At 41.0% G+C, this 26,453-nt stretch overlaps 1 protein-coding gene across 2 annotated transcripts in view; it reads right to left on the reverse strand.

Moving 5' to 3' along the window:
- The window catches only part of GALNT10 (polypeptide N-acetylgalactosaminyltransferase 10), a 90,566-nt gene that overhangs the window by 46,349 nt on the left and 17,764 nt on the right, over positions 1–26,453 (reverse strand). For both annotated transcript variants that reach the window (XM_055718540.1, XM_055718541.1), the window contains exons 2-3: positions 1,986–2,088; positions 990–1,128 (exon numbers count right to left, since the gene is read on the reverse strand). In XM_055718540.1, the coding sequence (XP_055574515.1) occupies positions 990–1,128; positions 1,986–2,088 (242 nt within the window). The remainder of the gene's footprint in view (positions 1–989; positions 1,129–1,985; positions 2,089–26,453) is intronic.

Below are 26,453 nucleotides of genomic sequence, written 5' to 3' on the forward strand. Positions count from 1 at the left end.
GCTAACAAATTATAAAGTCTGACTTCTGGAAATTATCTCTCATGAATAAAGTAGATGTTGAATTCAGATTCACCAAATTGTGATAAAAGCGGCTTTACACAAAATAACCTTCCATTCAAATGTCTAACAATGCTATCAGATTAAGAACCGCACAAACAGTATTTAAAAACCTCTCAGCTTTGTATAAACAAGGGTTAAGTCCTAACTGAAGCACTTTTGCTGATTAAAAACTCCTTCTGGCTTCCACAAAATCCAGTTTGACACCATCCTAAGCGATAATGTCCAAAAATAGATGAACTCAAAAGCCAGCACTCAACTGGAACTAGTTTCTACTCTTAAACATTGATGAGGTTTTTATGAGGAAGATGTCTAAGAAACTAATCCATACATCAGAAGGATTTCTGATAAAACTCTTCATACACAGTTGAGTGGAGTTACTCAAATCTCGTTCTGCTCCTGAGCATTTCATGGTCATTTCCAGCCAGGAGCCAACATCAGAACTGGACAGAGTGTATAGTGACAGTCATCACCCAACTGCACTTAGGGCACTTGTCAACAGAGTCAAACATTTACATCAGTTGCCACTACAGAAAGAAATAGCTCCACCTTATCAGCTGCTAAAAGCTGTTGGCTATGTCAGCAGGCTCAGGAACTGAACTGTCACACTGCAAGAGGTGAAAGAAGTAGCCACCTCTGGGTTAAGTTCAAGATCTCCCCTGCACAGGACTGCAAGTTTTCGGTAATTCTAAGTCTTTTGGAATTAAAAGGAGGTATTTTCCCCTAGATTTCATCTCCCCTATTTCTCATTTCAATTACTATACAATGTCCTCTACCAAGGAGACTGCCGGACCCAGCTGTGAAAGGACTGTATTTGATGAACAAAAAAAGAGTCCATCATAAAAAAAGCAACAAAAAGAGCATGCTCCTGCAGATGTGCTAATTTACAGCTTGTAAACTTTCACTCATAGAAATGCAAACTATATACTCACTTTGGATGTCTGATGTCCGGAAGGGAACGATTCAGAGAAATTTTATCACTCACAAAGATATTAAAGCCATTTTCCCTGTATGCCTGGTCCACTCGCTCTGCATCAGTCATTGGGTAAGGTTTTCCCTGTTCTCCATTTCCTATGGATAGACAGAAAGTAAACATTCATCATTACTACTAATTGGTGCTTAACTGGCCAGAAACTAATCCATATATCAAAAGAACAGCAGTCATCTTACAGCTCTTTGAAAATTCCTTCATTAGTTTTGTGCTCTATGTCATATTTAGCACTGGGTCAACCATGTCAGCCTAACAATTTTATTTGATAAGCAGTTTTGCTACAAACTACTCAATTGTGCAGATGGCAGAAGTTAAAAGTCTTTCTTCTAACATCAGAAACAGATGAAGAGGCTATGACAATGCTGTGGAGGCTCTATAAAATGTTTTTTGTTTCACTGCAGGAAGAATACGTACGGTTTGAATACCGCATCACTGTTGTTTTTTTCAGCACAGATGGATATGTATATTTAACAACCTGAGCTCTTGCACAGAGGAGGTAGAGCCCTTGCAGACACACCAGTGTAAAGCTGTGATGTTGAAAATGGGCTCTTATGCAATGCAAGACAAAATCCCAGAACTATGGAATAGAACTTGCATGAATGTTATAATCTGGAATGTATTTTTTATCCCTCCTTCCTTTCTGGATCTCCAATTTTAGGAAGAGATAAAGGCACACCCTTTAAATTAAGTTAAAAAAAAAATCAATACTGCACCTATCCTAAAAATACCAAGATGCTACCAATACATTTTCACCTCAAAATGTTTATTGTACATTGAGGGAAAAGGCTTTAACTAGGACTAAGAAACAATAACTTGCATCACGTCAAGAAGATCATCTTGACTGAAGTTGAACATGCTGTTCTGCATTCAGCCTACCAAATAAAACAAGACTAAATTACAATCAGTATTAAAACATTTTTATAGTAATTTCACATACCTACACGCTCAGAGTCCCTCCTTATAGCTTCTTTGTTATGCCAGTCCTTTTTCCTTTGTCCATCACCAAAGTAAGGGTCTTTCTTTTGCCTCACGTATGATGCCTTTTAAACAAGAGATTGGATATATTAAATACACAACATGTGAAACCTTCCCTCAACAGCCACCCCTTCTTGTAAGAGATTAAACACCTTCCTTAAGGTAAGACCATCACAAGCAAGTAGCTTTTAGCCTGAAAGGGGTGAGGGAGGAATCAAGGGGTTTTTGCCTCAGAACAGTACTTTATCTACAGTTGTTAAGTGATATTTTTTTCAGGGCACCATCATGTATGCAGACCAGTATTTTTAATCAGGGAATCCATTAAAAACTCCCATTTTCATTTTGAAAACATCCAATACATCTTACATCCTATTTAATTAACAAAAAAGCTGTAATGGGAGACCTATTGCAGGATCATTATTAATGAGCACACCTGAAAAAATCAAAATAAGATTTAAAAGGTCATTTATTAAGACTCTTGCTGCTGAACTTAAAAGCAAATTTTACACAAGGCACGAGCCTGCACTGAACCCAATTAGAGCTCCTCTTTTCTTGATGATGTTCCTGAAATTCAGAAGCAATGGGTGTTTTGGAAAGAAGCTAGCAAATGAAAGACGGGGTGAATTCAGGATCAAAGAGACTATGGTGTGTGGAAAGAAACCATGATATTGATGTCAAACACTGACATCCCCAAAATTCAAAGGAAATTTATGTAAAAGTAATATATTTAAGTAGGTTTTAGGGTAAAGAAGAGAACATTATCTCTGAGAATGAGTTTTCAATTATGTTGCATTTATACTCTACAAGCATATTACAAGTCATTTGTAGCATCATTACTGCAAAAGTAGTTACACAAAGAACTTGGAGGTTTTCCCCTTTTTAATTCCTCAAGTACTACAGAGAGAACTCCATAGGCCAGAGCTTCCTAAAAAAGAAAAAGCAAGCTTCCCCCACTTGGAGGGCAAGAGGTTTGAAGTCTCACTAATGGGTCAATCAAACCAAAGCACAACCAAAAAACAACGGCTGGCACAGTAACCTTACAGGGTTATCAGGCATCTTTGGCATCTGGGACACAGATGTCATTTGCTTGTCTAGTTACAAACTCTTCATTTTCATGCCTAGATTTGTCTTGGGAAAATAGGACATTTGGACATTTTACTTCTTATTCCAAGGCACTACACTTCAGACTGATGTGATCCACCTCACTGCAGTTTGACAGATGAGCTCTGGTGAACGTTGCTGTGAAGGTTTTGCAGATTGTCCCCATTGCATGACCCCTCTTTTACACCAGTCAGCAGGAAGGCAGTCCTGTGTATTAGCTTACAAAACCACCAGCGACAACAGGTTTCAGCTAAGATATCAGTGACCTGGAGTGGCTGAACACAGGTGCACGCTCTGCTCCGCCTGCTGTTCTGTTCCGGGTGGTAACCCTTGGCTAAGGAGATGCCTGAAAACCTCAAGTTGCGCTGGTTGTATTACCATGCAAAGGATAATAAACCAGCGGTCTAAAATTCAGAGCTCGATCTGATTAAAAGCTGGTTTGTGAACTATTAGAACTTTCTTTTTCACCCCACATAAGAGATTTTTACATAGATCCTTTCAATCACAGATCATAAAATTACTTACACTCAGCTTCTTGACATTTTGCAGATGGTAACACACCTGGCAGAAGCCAAGTTTCACCCATGAATCCAAACACTCAGTTATACATTTCAGTTAACTAATATCAATATTCAAGGCTGCCTCCTTCCTGCAATTTAATTTTATTTTCACTGAAGGAGAGCTGATGGGCACTCAGGATGGACCAGAAGTCAGTCACACAGCTGGTTCACGATGTGAACAGGTATTCAGGAACTCCCACTTGTGCTACCTAGAGCTAACAAGAATATTCTCAAAAAAATACTTATGATGCGGGAAGATGAAGGGAAGGAAACCCTCAGGGCGGCACAGGAAGAGCAGGACCACACTATGGGATGTGATTAACAGTGGTGAAAACCAGACAACTGCCAGAAAAGGGTTGTTAGCAGGAAAGGACAGTTACACTCAGAAGAAAAGCAACAACGACAAGAAAAATCCCAGCAGAGCAGCATTTAGATGGTATACTTTATTTCTTTCATTTACTACACGATTGCTCAATTTTCTTCATCTTCATCACCTGTTCTTTTATATTACACTGATGAAATTATATGCATCAAAAGCACTAGCTCATTTTTATGTTGTTAATTACTGTCCCTTTAGTGCATGAACTCTACTCTTTTAAACCCTTACTTCTGTTCAAATACAGAAACGGGTAGTGCACCTTCCTGAATTTCACTCTGCGCCTATCGGGACATAAAATGAAGATTGCCACCAGTGATCCAATGTCTTCAGTTCATCTCTGACTGCACGTTTTGAAGACTTGCATCTGCTGAGGGAAAGTGGTTTCTTGAGAGGCACTGCAAAAGCCTCACCGATTCCCATCGCTCCGAAGGTAAGCACAGCTCCAGAGCAGCACAGCCGCGGTGAGGAACCTTCCCGGAAGGGCTCACCTAAACTCACCAGATACAAGTATCAAACTAAATTGCTCAGTCTGCTTTGTGGTTTTCTAGCCATCCCGCTAAACACCACTGTTCATACCTGAATTTCTACTTGCCGATAATGAAAAAATACTTTCAAGTGTCAAGATGAATGTGTGAGCCAGGAACCAAACGTGCAAGAAAGCACTGGGAGGGCAAACCGAACACCATGGACAACAGCACTTCTGGGGAAAAACTAAGTATGCAGCTAGTCCTTGGGTCAATCTGAGGTGGGTGCCAGCAACACAACCACAGAGCACCTTGAAAAAAATACAGGATATATACCAACACCAGCAAGAGACCGGATGTTTGCTCCACCCCAGCAGGTTGCTGCTGCTTTTGCACAGTGGGTGCGAGCAGAGATGGTTTGAAATGCTTCCTCGGGGTGCAGTGAGCAAGGGCACGGCACGGGCAAGGGGCAGGCAGACCCAACCTCTGCATCTATATATGGCTCAGTCTGACCTGATGTTTGCACAAATAATTTATGCACACTCTAGCTGACTTTTGCTAGCTTGTAGCAGCTAATGTGATCAGGTCTGGATGACTGCTGTGTGACAGACAGAAGAAGTGGCAGCTTCATTATTTTGGGTGTAAAACAGATCAAATTTTCAGCACCATCAAGCAGCCATCCTGTGCTACTGCAACAATCTAGCACATCTACTTGTCTGGCCACCAGAGTGGTTTTCTAATTTTTCAGACAACATGTCACTGTCCTGATCATCTCCACTAAATAACCCACAGAGCGCAGTACCATTCCATGAGATTTCTGCCTCTGCTTTGCAATATCCCTGCTTTTCCAGGCCTGCTTACTGGCCAATTTCCTCTGCAGGATACTCCCCTGCCAGGAAAAGTCCTGGAAAGCTCTTGCAGACCAGAGCACCTTCTTGCCAAGAGAGTTTTGGCAACTTTCTGAGCGCTAGGCTTGTGCACGAGTGTCATACTGGGCACAGGAACAACTGGCAAGACTGAAACCTCAATATTTAAAGTCTCCTTTGTCTCTTGTTTATAGCGCTCTGGACTGAATGAACACACCAGGAGAATCATTTACAATGTCTCTATCCCTTCTGCCATTTGCTGCGGTTCAACACATGTAAAACCCCTACAGCAGTTACTCTAGGGATCCCACCCACCACTGAAGAGGAGAGCAATGTAAGAGTTTCTAGGGACTAGACCTAAAAGGAGAGAGACACAGGGCGACTCTGGGCTTCGCTACACCCGCTGTGCACGTGGTAACCCAGCACCCTATGCCAAGCCCCATGAAGTGACCAGGGGAAGTCAGGCACCCTGAAGAAAAAGGAAAAAAAAGAGACCCACCAGCAGAAAGACATCAAAGCTGCCTAACAGGACACTGGTAAGCGTGTTTTAAATACCGCCTGTTCTTGCTACTCAGGCAACTTAAAGTAGAACTACAGGGGCATCTCCTTTCCCTCTAATCTCGTCTGAAAATGTCCCTTAGCAGATAGCCGTCTACTGCTGCAGGTAGCTGCAATGGATTACTCTCCTTTCAAAATATGCTGATGGGATGGATCTTGAGCTGCCCCTCCACAACAGCTCTTAAGAGATGGGAGACAAGTTCAAAGAATACCCCAAAGGACTCACACCAACATCTCCAGCATCCTCTGGAGGGAAGCCACACCACTGGGTATCAACTGTTTCAGGAGGGGCATCTCACGCCATTACAAAGCAGCACCACCAAAAGCAGCCAATGTGCATCAGACCAAGCAGCAACCCAAAAGCCATGAAAAAGTAGTTCTAGCCATCCGAGCACCGCCAGGCTCTGGGCTGGAGTTGCCCTTGTGTTTGCACACTCAATATAGGATAACGTGAACAGGGAAGTCAATTTTCTGCACAGCTTCAAGCCATTCTTCAAGAGAGGTCAGCAACGTGCACTGAAATACCCTCAGAGCAAGCAACAACCTGACACGAGCCATTTAAACACTGCGATACTGAGTGAAAGTAGGCAGTAGCACATCATCCTCCAATGCTGTTAAAAAAAAAAAAAAAAGGAGAAAAAAAAAAGAAATCAGAGACCGCCACGGTATTGCGTAGAGCCCAAATCAGGCAGGCAGACAGTAGGAAGTCTAGTGGATAGACGCATTACTTCTCCCACTCCCAGATAAGTTTACACGTGAAAACATCTTTGAGCTGGACTAAGCTGAGCTCTGTCATGGCCACACATGTTGAGAGAGAAACTTTAGTTTGTGAACTTTAAGCAAGAGGAGAAGCTATGGAGTACGTGTACCAGTTATTTAGACCTTTACAAACTGCAGTACTGGACTTTGGAGGCACATGGAATGAGTTATTGATCCTTAATTCCTGAGGAACAGGCTCTGTGTAGCTCTCAGTCTCGGAGACTCAGAAGGACCGACTTGTTTTCTATGTTGGCACCGGCAAAGTAAAATGAGGACAGAGTAGGGTGACATTATCCGTTCCTCCCGCTGCAGCGCTCATGGTGTTACTGCCCTGGACAACTAAAGCCAAATGAGATCCACACAAGATAAACACAACATTAATCTCTGTTGGATCGACATCCCTCTCTAAGTAGCTTTTAAAATCTTGAAGGGTAGACATAGCTGCAGATGGTCATGACAGACATGCTGCATTCTGGAGCTTTTTTAGTCTTGGGTAAAGAAGTTACATTAGTCAATCCAAATCAGAAATGCTCCATTAAATTTAATTCAACTTGGGTAAATGTTAAGAGGTTAGAATATTTCTAACTGTATCCCCGGCAAGCAAACACGTTAACGCTTACGTTGGTTTTGCAGGTTGCTATTAAAACACCGTATCTGAAAAGTCTGCGGTGAGTCACTGACAATTTCTGTCAACAATGTCTGAACATTAATTCTGAAGTGACTTTCTGTACTAGGAAATGAATATCACTGTCTTTGCCTCAGTGACCTTGCCAGCACCCACAATCCACATAGCCCCGAAGGGAAGGTGTAGCTCCAGCAGGCTGATTAGCATTGTATTTCTTGTTAAGAAACACGCTTTCAAGACCAACTTGATTTCAGCAGACTACCAAAAATAGTGTGAATGGTAAAACACTGCCTTCCGCCCCTTGACTGCGATTTTTATGCTCATATCGTCACTATTAGCAGAGCAGTGTGTAAAGCTGTGGGCAGCATGCCATCACGGGCAGAGGGAAGATACACACATATGCACTCAGAGTCTCTCTCACTGGGAAAATGGGCAGGTTGCTGACATTGATGTCATTGTGGAAGCCCCCCCCCCCACCTCTTTGTAGAAGATGTCTGAGCTCTAGAAATCCAGACACAGCACACAGGGACCAGAATGTTGCTTTTTTTAGTGGTTTCCTTCAGGGATGCTGCATGGGATTTGACTCAATTATGCAAATTACATAACTTGATACCCCTTCAACAGACGCTCTAGACTGTGATATCTAAGCAATCTGCAAAATGCAGCAAGTTTCCTAGGATTAACTTTTGCTTTAACTATTAAACAAGCATCTCATTTGCAGAGAGCTGTCTTATGTGTAATGTTGTATTTCACATCAATTTTCACTTTTATCCTAATTTCCATTAATTCTAACTGCATAGCAGGGGGCATAATATTTTTGTCCAAAAGCCACCAGCACATCCCCCCATATTTGCATTTTAACGGTGCAATACGGTGACCATTGTTTGAACATTGCAGTTATCAATGCTGCATGGCCAGCGTAAATTGACATTATGGATCTGGACTTCTGTCCCTATAAAACAGGGCAGCATATAGTCTTTACAATTTTCTGCTTTGCTCTACCTTAGCTTCTCATTTTGCAAAAATCTCTGTTTTTGAAATGGACAGTTGTAAACAGCAATGCAAAAAGCAGATTTCAAAGCATGAAGAGTTCATTATGATCATCTAGTCAAGCTATGTAAGTGCATAAGCCATTGAATTTGATCCATAAACTCTCTACAGCAAGCCCATAAGTTCTATTTCAGCTCAAGCACATTTTCTTTCCCTTAAGAACTGGAAGTTGTTTACCATTAAGGAGTGATTACTTCTCCAGCAATATCTTAAACTAAACTCCTGCCTGTTTCTATCCTTCATTTTTTTAAAACTGAAAATGAATTAAAGCAGAAAGGCATATTAAGCAATACATTGAAAAGGGATTTAGACAGATTGCTGTAAATAAGCCCCTTCTGTTGTCTACCATCCTGTTACTTAACATGCCGCCAAAGCAATTGATCAGCGTTCAAACACCAAATGCACAGAAATGGAATTTTAATTTTTCTGTTTAATCACTATTTAGTGTGCCTGGCTCCAGTGGCTCCAGCCAGAATAAAATAAAAGGTGGATGGAGACATAAGCCAAGAGGGGTTTTTTTGGTGGGGTTTTTTTTTGTTTTTTTTTTTTTTTTTTTTTACACACAAGGGAAAAAAAAGGTTTCGTGAAGTGCATAAACTAATCGTAATGCTGTACAGATCTTAAACCCTGTTCAAAAATTTGTTTTGCCGATTTATTATTTTCTTTTAATACAAGGAACTATGATCAGACCCAAGTATGGTCTTTGGGGACAGCATTAAATGGGGCATCTCTTCTGTCCCCGGTCTCTTCATTTATCCCAGCACCTCAGCAAGTATATCTTGCATTTATACCTTACAACAAGATGCCAAAGATGACAAAACAATCCAGAAAAACAACAGGAAAAGGGAGAGCAAAACAGACACCATTCCTCTATTTATTAAAGAAAGTTGCAACCCGAGGTGGACTCCGTGGAAGACAAGAGTATGCACCTTGGAAACAACCTAGTTGTCACGATCTGCGTCATGGCAAAGCAGAAATAAGAAACATCTATAGGTAGATTCTTTCCAGTCTTCCAAATCTTAGAGCACCCAAGGGGTTTTGGCAGGCTGGAAACATGAGAGAAGCCTTGTCTGGCAAAAATCAGGAAGAATCCTCCATCTTGCTGCAGGAGAAGCCCAGGATTTAATGATTGTGGGACAATCCATGCTAAACATAGGTAACTTTCATAAATAAAGAGATATCAAGACTTATTGCACCATGAAGAAATATAATTCCTTTTTGGGTTGTCAGAGATCTATTGGTTGTTCAACATGCTAATTGGTAGAACACCTGCACAGCACATACAGCCTCCATCCTTTGTACTGCCATAAAAACAGCTGAGATTTTCAGATGGTCTAATGAAAAACAAAAATATCTCCAGCATCAGCTGGAAGCATTTGTCCTGAGTCAGGAAGCTGAGCATAACCTCAGTCAGTCAAAGCTCTGCATTTACTGGAACAGGAGATAGCATAGTACTAGAAAAAGCAAGCTGCTAAAAGCCTGTCATGCCATCCACCCCAGTGTTTTCAAAAGGTTAATTTTTTAAGCTATTTCAGTCCATTAAAAATTTCAAAGCTACATTAACATAATCCATACCTTCAACATTTCAGGAACTATTAAAAGGCAACACAGGACTAAATGGCAGCACACCAGGTGGAACGATAAAGTGCTTTCAAAGACAGAAAAAGGCAAGTACATCTTCACCGCTGTGTTGTGACTTGGATCCAGGCAATAGGTTCAAACCAGACTTAAGTTTCCTGCACGATGCTACCATTTGGCCATCATGCTCTGAAACACCTGTAATATTGGAACACTGGTAATATTGGAATCCACATGTTCAGATTTGTGTTTGGGTTTTTTTTTTTTTTTGTTTGGTTGTGGGTTTTTTTTTTTTTTTTTTTTTTTTTTTGGAGAAAGCTGTGCTTCAAGGTATGGAAATAACCTGCCTACTTCCTTCAGAAAGTTAACACCACAAATAACTGTGGGCACTCTAGGATCAGTCCCTGTCCTGTGCCAGCTAATTAAACCACAGCTGGACCAGAACCAGCTGAATGGATCAGTGCATACAGACACAAAGCAGAGTCTTTTCTGCAGAACACCCAGTGATACTTGGTAGCTGCTTGTAGAGCTATTGAAGAAATACGTTCCTGCAGCTCCATGGTGGACAGGACAAGCTACTGCTCGAGCATGACCCAATTTTAGCTGACTACTTTGTAATGCAGCATCGTTTTTGTATCAAGTGCTAGAACAGTATTTGCTCAAACTGAAACTTTTCCCCTTCTTTCAATTCCTCCAGGTAACAAGTTTTAGTCAACCTCAGCTGCTGAAAATCCCTTAGCACAACAGCTTTATCTAGCAAAAAGTCCTGGTTCATCAGCCTATTGAAGTCTAAAGACATCAGCTAAGGACAGCGATACAACATCCAGCTGAGCCATCTGTCTCTACCAACACACCTTACGCTTTGGTCTTCACTTACCTTTAGAAATGGTATTACAATCTTGCAATGTTTGCTCTTCTAAACTTACTGTTTGACTAATTCAATCCAGGCTTCCAAACGCACAGTGCCTTTCTGAAGTCAGCACACAGCATCAAGCAGCGAGTTCTCCCCTGGGTTTTAGCACACCTTGTGATAGCGCAGCAGTTTTAGCCTCTGACTTTTCTTTCAGCTGTTAAAAACCCAGCTGGCCTAGTTTTAGACTTCAGAACAGGACTCGTCGCTTTCATTTGCCCACAACAGCTTTCTCGTTTTTTCTGTTCACTAAAACGTTTACAGCCCTTCCCATCTGCAGAAACGCTCCATTTCCCACACAGTAGCATGTCTCGGGGATCTGCTCAAAACTGTGGAATAAGCTCCTGCAGGCATTTAGTTGCATCAGAAACCTCCTTGTTTTTCCCCCTCAAGCTATAAGCACGTTTCTTTGACCTTGCTTTAAGATACAGCAACACATTATAAAATTCCCAAACAAGTCTCACTCTCTGGGCTACCCTCCGGTCAAGATGGGATACAACACGCTACTCACTCTGCCTGAGGCACAACAGCCAGGAGGGACTCTGACAGAAAATACACTGAGTATGAAGATGTAGATAATTCAGAGATTTAGACATCTCTGAACTGCCATTCCAAATGACATTGAAGATTTCCCACTCCTCCCACCTTCCCATTCTGCTTTACATGCTTTTTGGAAACTTAAAACTGGGTGAGCTCTCCCAAGGAACCAACATACATGTAATATTTTACTGTGTGTCCCAGAGCTGGTTTTTGACTGCGACTCCTGGCAGAAGCCGCGAGTATGAAATCCACAGAGATGGACTTTGTTTCCCACAGCATTTAGTGGTATCTGAAGCTGTCCTAAATACAACACGCCTGATATTCACAGAAAGAAGAGTGAACAAGCTGGTTTGGAGAATAATTAGAGGAACAGACATTTGAAGCAGAACCCTCCAGATGTCTGCATACATACATGCTCCATTTAACCTGGGCAAACGGCACACAAGCTATACTGGTTTCCTGTAAGAACACACTTTGGAGCACCATTTCTGAAATCTGACTTACCAGTTAAGACTTACAGATTATGCTGCATATGCAGAAACACCTGAATAATCTGCATTAAGATTTAGAAAAAAATGCAGGGTTCAAAACCTATTAATTCCATCATTTCCGTGAACTCCCTGTACTTGGGCTATAAACTCCCGATCAGGTTATAGGAACATTAAGCCAATCAAGGACTGCTCGAGTGAACATGACTTCCAAATATTTTGAATGCTAGCATAGAATCAAACCATGTATCATACTAGCAGAAGTCTCATTAAAGATACACCCATGAGCACCCCATATATTCTCAACACAGAAATACTGCACAGAATCAAAATTCACAGCACTCAGGCAGCCAATACAAGATTACAGCTAGGCTTGGTGCTTCGCGTAGGTGGACCTGGCAAACACGTGACTGCAAATTTGACTTTGCCCAGTTCACAGAAAAATTACAGCATTTGTAACTATTTGAATGATGAAAAAACTACGACAATTTTTCCCTTTCATAAAACGGAATCTACCTGGATGGGCACTGGGTCCTGGGGAAATCCTGGCATAAAAAGAGATGTCTGCTAATGCTCCAACAATCTCTGAAGCAAGGACAGGATAAAACCTCTTTCTTGCTAGCCACCCAAAGGAATCAGTCTAAATATTTTCCAGAAACAGACAAATCAAGAGAAAACTATTCAATTTTGGGACCTACCAGTGTGCAAACTACACTACCAGGATGCCTTGCACTGTCATAGAGAAAGGCACAAGTAAGACAAGAGACTGCATTATAACATGTTTTCTGAGGTAGGATGCTCAAGGCTGTTTGAAGGCTTGCCAACAGTTATAGTTCATAATAGTAAACAGAAGTGATCTAGATTTTGCCTGGAAAAGCAGACACAGCACCGTAAGTTATCTATAAGCCTCGCAGAGCTGCAGCAGTCTTTGCAACAGCTGACAGCGTAGGTCAGATATTTAGCTTTCTTTGCAGAAATTGGGCTGATGCCGAACTTAAGCAAAATTCAAGGGCATGTTACAGAAGTCTGAAGCCCAGTGAGGGGCAAAGATTTGTCAGCATGCAGAGTACACCAGTTTCAAGAAGATTAATACCACTGTTCTGAAACACTCCAAAAAGGTAAAAAAAAAAATCCCTCAGCATTTACTGCTACTGAAAACTATATCCAAGCCATACAAAAGCTATGTGACAGATACGATTCAAAAACTGGAATGATAATTCCCGTTTAGTTGTGTGCCAGGTACTTAGATTTTGTTTTATGTCAGTGGACAGAGCACTTCCCATCGTAAGCTGCACGTCAAGCTTAGGAATTGCTTTCTCCCCTAATGAATTTTGAAAGATACTGGGGGGAAAAAAAAGTCTGTATTTTAGCTTTTTCTTGAGCCCTTATCCATCATTTGGAGTTACACATAAATTTATAGAAATATCTCCCGTCAAGAGTTTTGAAAGGAGATACAATCTGCCCAAGAATGACAATGTCGTCTGCTGAAAAGTCAGACTCAAAACCAGAGGATGTTGAATCATCTACCAGCAGCATTCACCTGTTAGTACAGGACATAATCGCCAGACAGCTCACCTTGCTCAGCAGATCACAGTTGCAGTTTAACAATAAGCTGTCCCAGGAAATGTGGCCAGGTGACACAGGACCCCCCTCTCCCTCCCAACCTCCCCTGCTGAATAAAGACCCAGGCCAAAAGAATTCTATGCAAAACTGAAGACCATTCCCCCAGTTATCTCCTGCTACCAAGAACAATACTATGCTCACACGATACTTAAACGTAATGAACAAAATAGTTGCTAACTCTAATAAGACAAAGTTTTTAATAAATAAAATTTTAATAATAAATAAAATGAGCATTTTTCTATTTTGTTTTCTATACTCTTCATGCAGTACCTTCAGTGCCGACACACTGTTTGCTTGTCTTCCAGTCACTGAGAAACCAAGAGTACCTGTAACAATCACTTTGACAGCTTTGGTTTAGAAAATAAAATTAAAAAAAAAAATCATAGTTTTCAATTCATTTACTGTTACTTCAGGTGGTGCTCTGAAGTAGCCCACCTTCTGCTGTGCTTCCTGACTGACAATGTTAGCACTGGTCTATGCACAGCTTTTTGTTAGCAGCAATGCAGCAAAACCACGTTTCTGGTTTTCAGCAACAGGATACCACTATTTGCCTTTTAGCTATTTTAAAGATGTTCAAGTAAATTCTCTACCAACTTCCTGGGAGACTTGATGCTTCTTGACAGTGTTACGTTAAACTGAAAACATAAGCACTAAAAAGCAACATTTAACACGCCTCTTCTTCCTAAGAAGTTATTTAACTGCTGCTCAGACAACTAGTACATTGCACACAGCAATAGCAAATGCACAGATCTATGCCAGGATTAATCACACTCCTCTCAGAATGAGACTTACTGCTATTACCCCAGTTACTGAAAAAAATCTGAGCCATGCTACCACCAATTTCCCCCTGTTTATCTTGTCAGTTATTTGATGTACTTGTGCTTTGTTTGCATCTCCAGATTCTCCTTCTACAGAAGGCAGCACACAGAATTACTGCTCTCGATGGTGAGGAGGGGTCCTGCTGTACACTGCAGTGCAGAGCAGCTGGGCAATAGCTGTAGGAGACTCTTTGTACCATTACAGTGTTCCTGGAAGCAGTTGTTCTCACCAGGAAGCATGAGCTGCTCCTTGAGACAAGGCACAAGCTCCATTATGCCACTGGGAACAAAAAAAACAAGCGCAAAAATCCCAATTTCAGCCTTAAACCTTCTTCAGGAAACCAAGCCACCACTGACAGGTTGCAAAGACGACTTGCAGAACATGAACATCACACAAGTAAGGACTAAAATCCCACCATGAACCATATGGGGAGGGCGATTCCATGGGAACTTCTGGGGACCGTAAAAATAAATTGCATTTACAATAACAGATAAAGACTTCTCACCCATTAAAAGCTGAAGTGCCAAGCATGCATACCCGGCAAAAGAGTGTCTACCACCCTTCTGCCACTCCTTCTACAAGGAAAGCATTGGCAGAACTCCCTGCACTTATGTGTACTGTATGCGCCATCTGATCACACTTCCCAGGTTTAATACTTGTCTCCTAAGCAAGCTGCTCAAGAGGTCTGACTCTACCCCTCTTGAATGCAGCATGACATTGTGAACAACACACATCTTTATGCCATCCCAAGGCTTTTAACTGCCCATGCCTCCACCCTAGGCCGAGATGAGGCTGACCCAAGGCCAGGAAAAGATCAAGTGATCGACACTAAAATGCTGAATCTAAAGGCTAGATCCTACGTATGCACATTGGTTCCTCCTAGAGGTGCTTCACCACTTGGCATAGGCAGCTACAAGTACGTAATACAGCAAGAAACTACCCGATTGCTCATAGTGCCAGTGTAGCAAGAGGGCACACTAAGCCTTGTTAGGGTACAATAGGGAAAAAATAGAAACTGGTAAAATCACTTGGTCGGGCCTGGGAAGAAGCTGGTTGACGGTCTCAGGGTGCCTGAGATTTCCAATAACTGAAAGATAACGAACGCATTTGGGGAACCGAGGAAGAGCAGGGCTGGGGATGCTGATATAAAAACACTGTACATGCCTAAGAAGTGACAAATCGCTCTTTTGGGCGTCACCTTGAAAGTGACAAACAGCTACTAACTACAGCAGTGTCGGGATCAAAAGCTAAGAAACAAGCAGCTTCTTTCTGGGACAGGTAACAACTGGGCAGGCAGGAGAGAGGACAGATGCATCACTCCATGCAGACCTGAGTATACAGAGTCTTGTTAATATTCAAACAGTAATTCACCCCAAACTAATCAAAACTTACACATCTTGATGTGAACATTCAGGTCGTGTCACAATGGTCTTTGCAAGAATCTTTCTAGACCCTGTAAAATTATCTATCGATTTCAATACTGGAATGAAAAGCATGCTTGTTAAATCTGCTGATGTTGCCAACTGAGTGGAGAACAGGATTAAAATTCAAAAGTGGCCCTGACAACAGAACAATACATCAAAAAAATCTGGGATACAATTCAAAGGGTGGGTAAAGAAGGCACTAACTGTATAAACGCAAGACTTGAACGACTTCTTATGCAGCTGTTCAGCAGCTGGTTTATCACCATTTTTCGGTGATGATAGATCATAGACTGTATGAATCTGTGTCCTACTGTCTGGAAAAAAAAACCAGCAAGTTTCAGCCCGAGATATTTACAGAAACATCATACACAGAAAAATGCAAAATAATGGGTGCTGACTAGGCAGAGATGACTGGGCAGAAAGGAAAGGAAGGGCAAGTATTACAAATAGTCCTCAATCATTTCCACACTGCTGCAAAGAAGAAAACTGAAAGACATGAAATTAAATGCAGAACACATGAAATTATGAAAGAGGCTTTTTTCAACTACAAGAGAAATTAGTAGGTTCTGTCTTGGGCCAAGAGGCAATTAGACTTTGAGGAGTCTCATCTTATCATGAGGGAGATCTCTCCCTTGAGAATACACTGAAAACACTGAATTCCAGAAATCTTCACTGTCCGCTTTCTGGACAGGACTATGGCAGCTGAACAATCTCACAAGCATCCAGCAGGAATCACAGTATTTTCTCTTTTCCTAGATCTACTCTAGTTCCTACAGCACAATAGGACTATATTCCAAAGAAACTGATTTGGAGCATTTGCTGTCCTTCATGGTCATTACAAGTGCATAGCAGTTAGCCCTATAACAAAAACAAAACCTCTTTTTTTCTACAGCACATAGTCTGACCTCACGATAATGAAGCTCCATGGGACTGAGAAAAATCGCTGTATAGTAGGACATTCTCTGAAAGAGACTTTGTACCTTGTCATACCAGAATGAAGTACTACCCAGTTTGACTCAAACATGTTATATCTAGTACTTTTGTGTCTCACCTCATATTGAAATAATATTGTTTAAGCATTGACAAAAAAAGAAAAAAAAAATCAATAAAGAAACAAAATGCATGTTTGTACATAAGATACAGCAGAGAATGACCGATACAGACTCCTCAGATTTGCTTAGGTGTTTGTTTTACCAAGTCTCATTAAACAGGAAAACAAAAAGCTCACGCTGCTAGGACTATTTCAAAGAGGGTAGGCTGTTAGCAAGTCTTGTTACGGAGCATCTGAGTAATTCATTCTATGCATGACCTCTCTCATGTCCTCCGCAAATTTATGGTGTAACTCACAGCAAAAACAGTGCTGGCAAAACAGTGCTACTGCACAGCTTACACAAAGTGTGCAGAAACTGAGTTCCGTTTCACCTGTTTGGAAGAATTCTGAAGGTGAATCTCTGCTCGGTCTTGCGAAGAAGTAGCTTAAACTATTTTAAAGCCTTCTATTAATAGGGGCAGGGAGTGATATATATCCTGTATCATAGATTTTGGGTGTTCCCAGAACATGAAGACAGTTGTTCTGGGGAGTATTTGGGCAATGCTTAGATGTTTTTAAGATCCACATTCACTGGCTTTCAGTACAGACAAGGACAACTCTACCGAAAGGGGTTATGATTAAGGCTGTTCAGCACAGTGTGAACAGAGTAAGAAGTCCCACTAACTCGGAAGAATGATGTCCTACAGAAAAGCAGTGGGAAGATCACGAGTGTAACATGCAGCACTTTAAAAAGGTTTTCAGAGCAGCCTTTGTCACGTTGGTTACCCCCTCTGCCCTTGAAGAAGCACAGATGTTTTGAAAACTGAGTGCCCCAAGCCTTAAGTGCCATTTACAACTGTGGCGTGCAGAGAGGAAAAGCTACTTCCACTTTGAAGTTTGACTGAACACTTACATTTAACATTAATTCTGTGACGTGGTTAGTTGCAATAGAACAGAATTTCTTTTACAAGAAGTTCATCTACTTCAGGCTCTGTGGTTTTTAAATGTTGTCACACATGCACGTCTGTTGAAGTGGGGAAGTCACCTTGAAGGAGTAAGCAGGCTGAGGAAACCGGGAACAAAGAGATGCAATTAGTGATGATGAACTGGTCCTATTACCATAGAAGACTGAAGTTCAAGACTTGATCGGTGTCATAAGCAAAGAATCAATCTGATTAATTTTGCCAATATCCATTCTTTGGAGACAGTTTTACATTGCTGCTCAAGAAAAAGCCCTGACCTGACAAGCAAGAGCATTAACCAGAGCAGCTTAGGACAGCCAACACCACCTGAGACCTTTGGCCCTCTAGACCCATCTCCTGACCACAGAAAGCTTTCACAGAGATCCCTTTTGTTTATAATAACTGCCTACTTACAGACTTTTCGTGCAAAGCATCTTAAAACCCTGCAATCACTAGAGCACTACCAATAATAATTCAAGACTAAGATAATAGGGATAAGGCTTTCCCCTCTCTTTCTGCAAGTCAAAAAATAGTTTTCCATTCAAAAATGATTTTGAAGGAACCATACCATGTATACAGATACAGCCCATTACAAGTTTTTATGAAAAGTGAGAAGCTCAAGGCGTGAACATTACAACACCTTAAAACCTTTCAGCATAAATGAACGGCTAAAAAGTTCTGAATGACTTTGCTCAGGAGGTGGACATCACTATGTGCTCCATCTGACCTTACTAATAACCATTCAAGCTTCAAATCTGCTACTAAAGTCTCCATTGTAAGCAATTATTTGCCTCTCTGCAAAAATGTTAATTTCATGCTCTGTAAACACATCTCCTTCTGAAAGACCAGCCTGCCCATAAAGATTGCTTTTGACAGCCTGGTGACCATCTCCTGCAGCAAGTGCCTGAAGCATCTTTTGGTACGTAGAAACATCTGTTCTCTCCTCTTTAAAGGAGAGGACATACAGGGATGACATGTTTACAGGTGAGCCACATATAACGACCTCTACAAAAGGGAACTGGAGATTTTGGGCACTTACTTAAGACAGAGTAACTTGACACTGTAAAATTAAATACAACAGCAGCTGTAATAATTTGTCATAGCATTTAATCAACTAACCTGTTGTTGAAAATGCCACCTCTGCAGTTGCTACTCTTAGGGAAAGGATGCATGGAAGATAAAGGCTGCAGTAAGAAAGATGGCTTTTTAAATAGAAGTGGAACCACAAGAGGGAAGCTGATTATCAATCTTCAGGAAAAGCGCACCACACTTCGCCAAAACTAGTAGTAATAAGCAAGCAGATTATTTAGCCTAAACCGAAGCTGGCCATACTTAAACCTGCCAGCGATCTCTCCCCAGGAGATCATGGAACGGGACAAGCTTTTTCTTGCCCAAGAACATTAGCCTGAATCCCAAACTAAATCCATTAAATTTGCATGTCAGCACACACAAGACCACTGGGAAACAAGCTACATGTTCTAGGGCCGCCTGAAAATGAAGTAAAACGCTACATGTGAAAGTTACCACCTTTGCTAGAAAGGCAAGAGAATCATAAATATGCCAGACATTTAATGCTAGAAACAGCCCAACTTTGAATAATTTTACGCTGTTAAGAGATGCACATTGAATATGGACTCAGATCGCTTCATAATTCATACCTAACACATACTAAAGGTCAGTCTCAGTATTGCATAACAAGTTGCCAGCCAGAGTGGTCTCTGAGATGCATCTAAACTCATTCAACATGCGTACAAACCAATGAAATACGTTCACCCCTCCTCAAGATTTTACTTCTCTCAGTATCGCTTCACAGGCACCTTTAACTAGACCTATTTTCCCACACCTCATGTTATAAAATACTCTAGGGGCCACATATTAAATGAACTAGTCTTTTTTTACTTCTTACAACATCTCTTGAAACTCGAAGTAACAAGCAAAGAGACTTCAAGATTTAACTATCCATATGATGCTCCCAGATCAGGAAATATTTATGTTTACCATAGATTTACCACTGTGCAGAGAGGCAAGACAAGTTCACCATCCCAAAAAGCATAAGCCAGAGCAGTTGGCTATTATGAATTATAAAAGTAAAAAGCTCAGATAAATGTCAGTGTTTCAGTAATCCCATTTAGGACAGCTGCTCAGAAGCAGCCCACATAGGGCTGGATTTTCACAAATGACATTAGGAGGAGGAAGGACCATAACGCTTACTGTAATGATGAGATGTCAATCTTGCCAAAAGCAAAAAATAAAATCCTTAATACATTCAATTTAGTGGAATTACTTTCCAATTCACATAACAAAACAAGCAAAATCAAGGCTGCTATGTACTTTCAAGTAAAACTAATCTTAGATTGATAGATCCTGACACTTTTGTCTACGGTCTGAAGTAAATCTTTGCAAATTCTTTGAACATGTGAGACCAACAGTCTCTCTTCCACACAGCTGGGCAAGAACAGCTTGCTGAATTACACTGTTATTCTGTCCTCATCATCGTTGGGAGCAAAGCTTGGTCAAAAGGCTTTTTTCTTGTTTCAAAACCAGCTAGTCTCATCGATCTAGTTTACAGTAGGTGCCCAACCAGAGGCATACCAGCACAATGGAAGGGGAAGCAAGCTGCAAGATGGGGGCAAGATCTTCAAATAAACCTCTATTACTAAGGCAACTTGTGTCAAAGCCATCTTTAACATGCACTGTTTGGTTACTGGATCATTATTCATCAGGCAGAAGAGCCTATTCAGGCAATTTACTATTCTTCCTGTTCACAAACTGACAAAACTCAAATTCACACTTTCATACTCCCTCATACAGGAACATGTATCGATCTTCACTTTCCCCCAACTTTCAGGTTTATTGAACCAGAGGTTAAAATTCTTCTAAAGCAGAAAGTTGCTTCTGTAAAAACAGAATGAAAGCCTCAGTGCCAGCCTTAAAGGAATCAATAAATGCTTACTAGTAGGTGGGAAATTCAACACATTTTTGGCTGCTTAGTACACCTTTTTTTAACCTCTCCAAACAATTGAATCTAATTGATTGCTCCAACTTAAAAGCACCTTCCTATATAAAACATTAAACAGGCACTTGCCTTAGTTTTCAGAAGTACATGAAGTCCCTGCTAACTTTTTAATCTCAGTAAAAGCCAAAGAAAATCCTGATTAAACAACAACTCCACAGCAACATTGTTCTATTTAAATAATCTTTGCAAGCTTTCAAAAGATCACTGCATGGAAAAAAAACCCAATGCTCACGTATAGTTAAAAGTCTTCGTCACTTAATCCTACATCCTTGGTAAGAACTACTCTGACTGTCCGGAACAATTTACATAGCGGCTCTCACTGCAGTAAGCTGAACATTTCATCTAAGAAGGGAATGTATGAAGAAACTACAGTACACTGTGGCAATCTGGGAGAAATCCAATACTTTATCTTCCAAAATTCCTTCAAATGCATTTCAAAAAGCAGCAGTTGTTTCAGACAAGCTAAGATAACTCCACTTAGACTACAGGGATGAGAAAGCACCCCAAATTCCTTCAAGTTAAATAGCAGCTTTCTGCTAGTTTCCATTAAAGGTGGAATAATTTTCTTTTCCATACAAGAAGATGCAAGCCAAAGTTCATAGCTAGTATGGATTTCAAAGTATTCCATCAACCTTCCAAGTGCAACATAAAAATACTATATGCTTTTAACTGCTGTTTCAGAAAATGAATGGTGGCTTGTCTTTTAGTCAGAAATGTGATGACTTTAGGCTCCATACACAGTAGAGAGGGAACCTCTGAGAATAAGTATATCAAGATAACAGCATATGAGGGGCACATACTACCTTTGAGATTATTTTTTTTCTGATGAAGTCATGGCAAGAAACCAGAGCAAGCTCTACAGATTGTAGAAACATCCTGGGTAACTGGGGAAAAAAAAAAAAACAACTTCCTTTGTGGCTCAGGTGAGCCATCGCTAAGAAAAGAATCATATTATGAACAGCAACCTCTATTAACAATAATTCATACGGCAAGAAAACATGTCCAACTAAACCCATGCAACCAGTAGCTCCACAGCAACTTAGCAGAATTCCCCCCACCCTGCCAAGTATTTGACATATGCACTTTCCAGAGTCACTACACAATTGGCAACTATGAAAACCAACCCTCTGGCTGAATGTTTCACTTGTTATAGTACATTGATACAAAGAACCATTTTATGCTTCTGTACAAACAGAATCAAACATGAAAACTTCTCCTCTTTGCCAGGCATCAGTGAGAGCCTTTGTTCAGCTGCACAAGAATTCAGTATAACCAGTTCATACTTAAACATCAGTGTGCAGCAGTGAATGTTCACCATCTCAAAGCATGGAGAGATTTGCTAGGAGGATTATATCTAAGCAGTTTTAAACACTGATGTGAAGTAGCAAAATCCAAATCATTAGACTTGCATTTGCTTGATTCGGCTCCCCGCTGCAGGGCAGTATGCCATGCCCCTTCAAGCAAAGCATGCAGGTCCCTGCTCAAGCAGTTACCCATTGATGCTTGCCATCTCTAATCTTCTCTTGGAACTGCTCCCCAGTGCCAGGCAGACACTAAGGATTTCAATGAGCACAAGCTGGCTTATATTTAAACTGGTCCAAAGCTGGAGGAAGGCTCTTTAGGGGTAACACAGACAGGCAAGGAGATTCCTTTTGGTTATCCTGTGTGCTACAAGTTAGATGCATCATTAACCTTACACACATATATATATAAAGGTACATACCTTGTTCTGAAATACCTGTTTACTAAACAGGTCCTTGTACAAAAAGCTACTGATAACACTTAAGCAATCCCCATTTCCCTTTAAAACTCTATATGAAGATTTCTGGCAATCCCCCAACAATTTCAAACAATTAGGACTATCATTACTTGATGAACTGCCAACATATAAACAATCTTTATCAGATACGTTGCCTGTTTGGCACATCCTGACATTGGGGGGTATTTCCACTACCTAGTTCTGAGCATTCAGCTTTTAGGCACTCAGCCTGTCCTCTCAGGACACCTCCTTTCTCTCCTGCATTCACCAGGCTGAGAAGTCAGGGTGCTGCATACTGAATCCTGCTTCAGTGAGGCGTCTACAGCAAAGCACAGATATTTTCCCAGTCTCTCTCAGGGTATGGAAAAATGAGTGAATGGTTTATGTAGCGATGAATCAAGCTGTCTGAATTCTGGAAGTCAAGGACATCTGATGCAATTCTCATGTCAATAATCATACAGTCAGTTCCTCTCCACCCCAAAGCCATACATTTGAATATGTAAATACAAAAAGCACAAAGAGATCTTTACTTAAAGTTCTTTAATCCCGAACAGAGTAATTGAAACATCACAAAAGTTTCTGTAGTAAAGAGCCATGCCGTTGTCACCGAAGAATGAAACTGTTTCCAGATGTTCAAATACATACTTAATTTTTTTTTGCCTCAATGCTGAAAAGTTGAATACCTGTTACAAATTTCAGTTCAGCATTTAGCCAGATGTTGAAGTACCCTTTCAAGCAAGTGTCTACCTTCTAGTATTAGCAATAGAGGATCAATAAATAACATACCATGCAAGACCACGGCAGTATCTGTCCCAGTCTGTGTCCCCCAACTAACATCTGTGCATGTCTCGCAAAAGAATGCTTTAAGCTAGCAAATCTGACAAAAGCAGAAAGTAAATTTTCTTGATTCATACACTGAACGTTTAATTCCTAAAACTTTATTTTCAACATTTCCTCAGAATACACTGCATGTAATATTTAGAGCTGCTGGCTTCCAGGAGACATTTGTCAAAGCCCATTTAGAAGCGATAAAGTCTAAAACATCTGCAGCTGGTTATAATGCATCAGGAAAATAAAGTTGTCTGGCCTCAGTACTGTGCCAGTGTTTGAAGGAAAAAAAAAAAATCAAAACCATATGCCTGCTCTTACTTTAGTCTCAAGTGATCTATGTTTTATAAGGTAACCTACCATTTATTTTTAAACTCTTATGAATTGAATTCTACTAATTGGACTTCTTGGACTTTTCAAAAAAAATGCTTTTAAAAAAATACTTAAAATTCCCGTAATCCAGCTGGTTTTGATTTTACCAGTCAAAAATCCAAAAATCTTTCTGGTAAGAGGCATAAGCCCTAGAAGTTATCATTAAAGTGCCATGCCCAGAATACCTCCCTTCACTCCTCCCCCAGAAATAAGTTTCCTGAGATTGCTTTATCCAGGTTATCACCATTACAGGTGCACAAAATGACACCCTTTCCTCAGTGATTTACGTTGTGGTTTTAAAATTTAAACTCTATCTCAAACAAATAGTGGCTTACTGCTTCCAATGAAGTGACCGAGAGCAGGGATTTTAATCCAGTCAGAAACCCTGTTTTGACCCAGGTCTTCCATTCCCTCTGAATGAAAGCCATTCAAACAAGGTGATAGTGTTTTTCTGCTCCAAAGGTGCTTGAGCTATATAAATCAGCACAGATGTAAGGTACACCAACACAGAGGCTGGAAAAGCACAGCAACTTGCATCACAGGCATAGCTGAGACTGACAGGGCTGGGGACTCACCCCCAGCAATATAACAGGGGCAAAGTCTCACGGCTGTGCATGGACCAGCCACTGACAGGGCACCCTGGAAAGCCTCTCCCTTCCTTTAGGAAGTGCTTCTAAACAAACCTTCAACTGCCACCAGCTCAACATGCTTTGCCTAACTTCTCATTTGCTCATGCCAAATTACTGTATTAAAAAGCCTTCCATGGTTTTGGCAGAGACAACTCAAGCAAACACTCTGGAAACCCAGCTACTTCAGCTGTTCCTACAGCCCAAACGGGCACTCCTGTATGGAAAGTCGAAGCCAACTGAAACAATTTGCCCAACAAGCAGGCAAGTGTGTCCAGCTCAAAAGGAATTGCAAGCGTTCAGCACAAGTTCCTGGTCTGTGAGCAAAGAGCCCCACACCTATAAGGACAGGCCAGGGTCCAGATCCAGAGTGAGAGAACTGGGAGAATGACACACTGCCAAGTGGAAATCTTCTGAAAAAACACCAAACTTGTACTTCACATTGCAGTGAAGTGGACAAAAACTATGTACACCTTCCCCAACTGCAGCTTCCCAATATATGTTGGTTTGTGGGTCGGAGAGAAGCAACTGTCACACAACTGTTACTGCCTTGTCTTTGTAACGTGAGCAGCTCTAAACCTCTTTTTACCTATTCTGCTCTGGAGGAAGGACCTTGCACGAACAAGGCAAATCTGCAAAACACTGTCAGGAACAGAGGAGCAAGGCTTGCGCTAGAAAACTGACCTCTCCGGGTAAGTTGTTCTACAAAGAAATTATCTAGTACAGTGATAGAAGAGGTTGAGTGTAATGTATTTTGGGTTCGTATCTCCTGGGAAACTTAAGGGAGATAAACAGCCCTGTCAAACTTTGTTCTCTTAGGAAGGAAATGTTTTGCTCAGCCCCATAGACTAATGCACTCACTCACTGCCTTCACCGCTTAGTCTCTGATCTCAGTGCAAAGTTCATAAGTGCTGCCTCTCTCTCTCCTCTCCTTCCTTCAGAACACAAAAGACACTTCAAAATTTGTCTTCAGCTTTTAAGTGCTCAATAGCCCTGTAGTTTCCCAGTAATGCTTTTGCTGACTAACCACTTAGCAGACTTTACTGTTACTTATCAGTAACTGCAAGCAAATATGGAGACAGTCATCCATTCCCACTGCAGAACCTTTAATGAGAATAATTACACTGCTTTTGATACATCAGAAGATTGCAAAGCAAATGTTAATTGCTTCTATTTCAGTTATTGTAAAAAATTTTGGGTTGATGTACATGACAATAGTGCTTATCTATAACCACACATCTGTTTTAGGGCTGAGTCCTGGTCTGACACGCTCTTGCAATTTCCAGTGAGAATCTGAACATTAACTTGATAAGTAGTTTCACAGCTGCTCACGGGTCCCAGCAGAAGCAACATAAACTGACAATGTTCTGATTATTATTTTTTTTAAAAAAAAACAACTCTTGAAACTTTATAGAACTGAACAGCAAAGTGTCAGAGGCCAGCTTCAAGCTCAGACAGACACCTCTGCACTGACTCCATCTTTGAACCAGCAGCCCAGTCTGCCTAACGCTGGCTAAGTAAACAGCAAATTGGATATAATCTTCTACAGGAGTTAACGGCACTCACCAGGAAAATGTGACAACCCTACTGAAGCCACTAGCTTCTCCAAACTACCTGCAAAATGCAAGGAAGAACATAACCTATGCAGAACATTGATTTGGAAAGACAGCAGACCCAGAGCTCTCTTACAAACCCATCTTTTAAGGCAAGAACACTGCTTTACTGTTACAGAAATTCAGTTCCCTCCAATACGCAGCCTTTTTAGTTAGATACACCGAATACAGCTAGTTGCAGTGTGCCTTTACAATCTTAAACCCCTAATTAAACCCCCAAACCAGCAGCACTCAATCCACACAACACAGTTTGGGTTTGAGGCTCTAATCACTACTTTAATGGCAGAGAACCACCTCTTCTCACACTTCTTGACAGGGACAGACGCAGGACAGTGCAACTAGTCTTTAAGGGCACATCTCTTCAGCACTTCTTATCTCCTCAAATCACCTAAGCAGCGTTTTCAATGCTTGCAGCAACACAGTTCTGCAAGCTGTCTACAACTCCACAGGATGCAGTTTTTCCTGTAAAGTACAAAAAAC

The sequence above is a fragment of the Falco cherrug genome, chromosome 8 (genome assembly GCF_023634085.1).
Source record: "Falco cherrug isolate bFalChe1 chromosome 8, bFalChe1.pri, whole genome shotgun sequence".
Classification (NCBI taxonomy): domain Eukaryota; kingdom Metazoa; phylum Chordata; class Aves; order Falconiformes; family Falconidae; genus Falco; species Falco cherrug.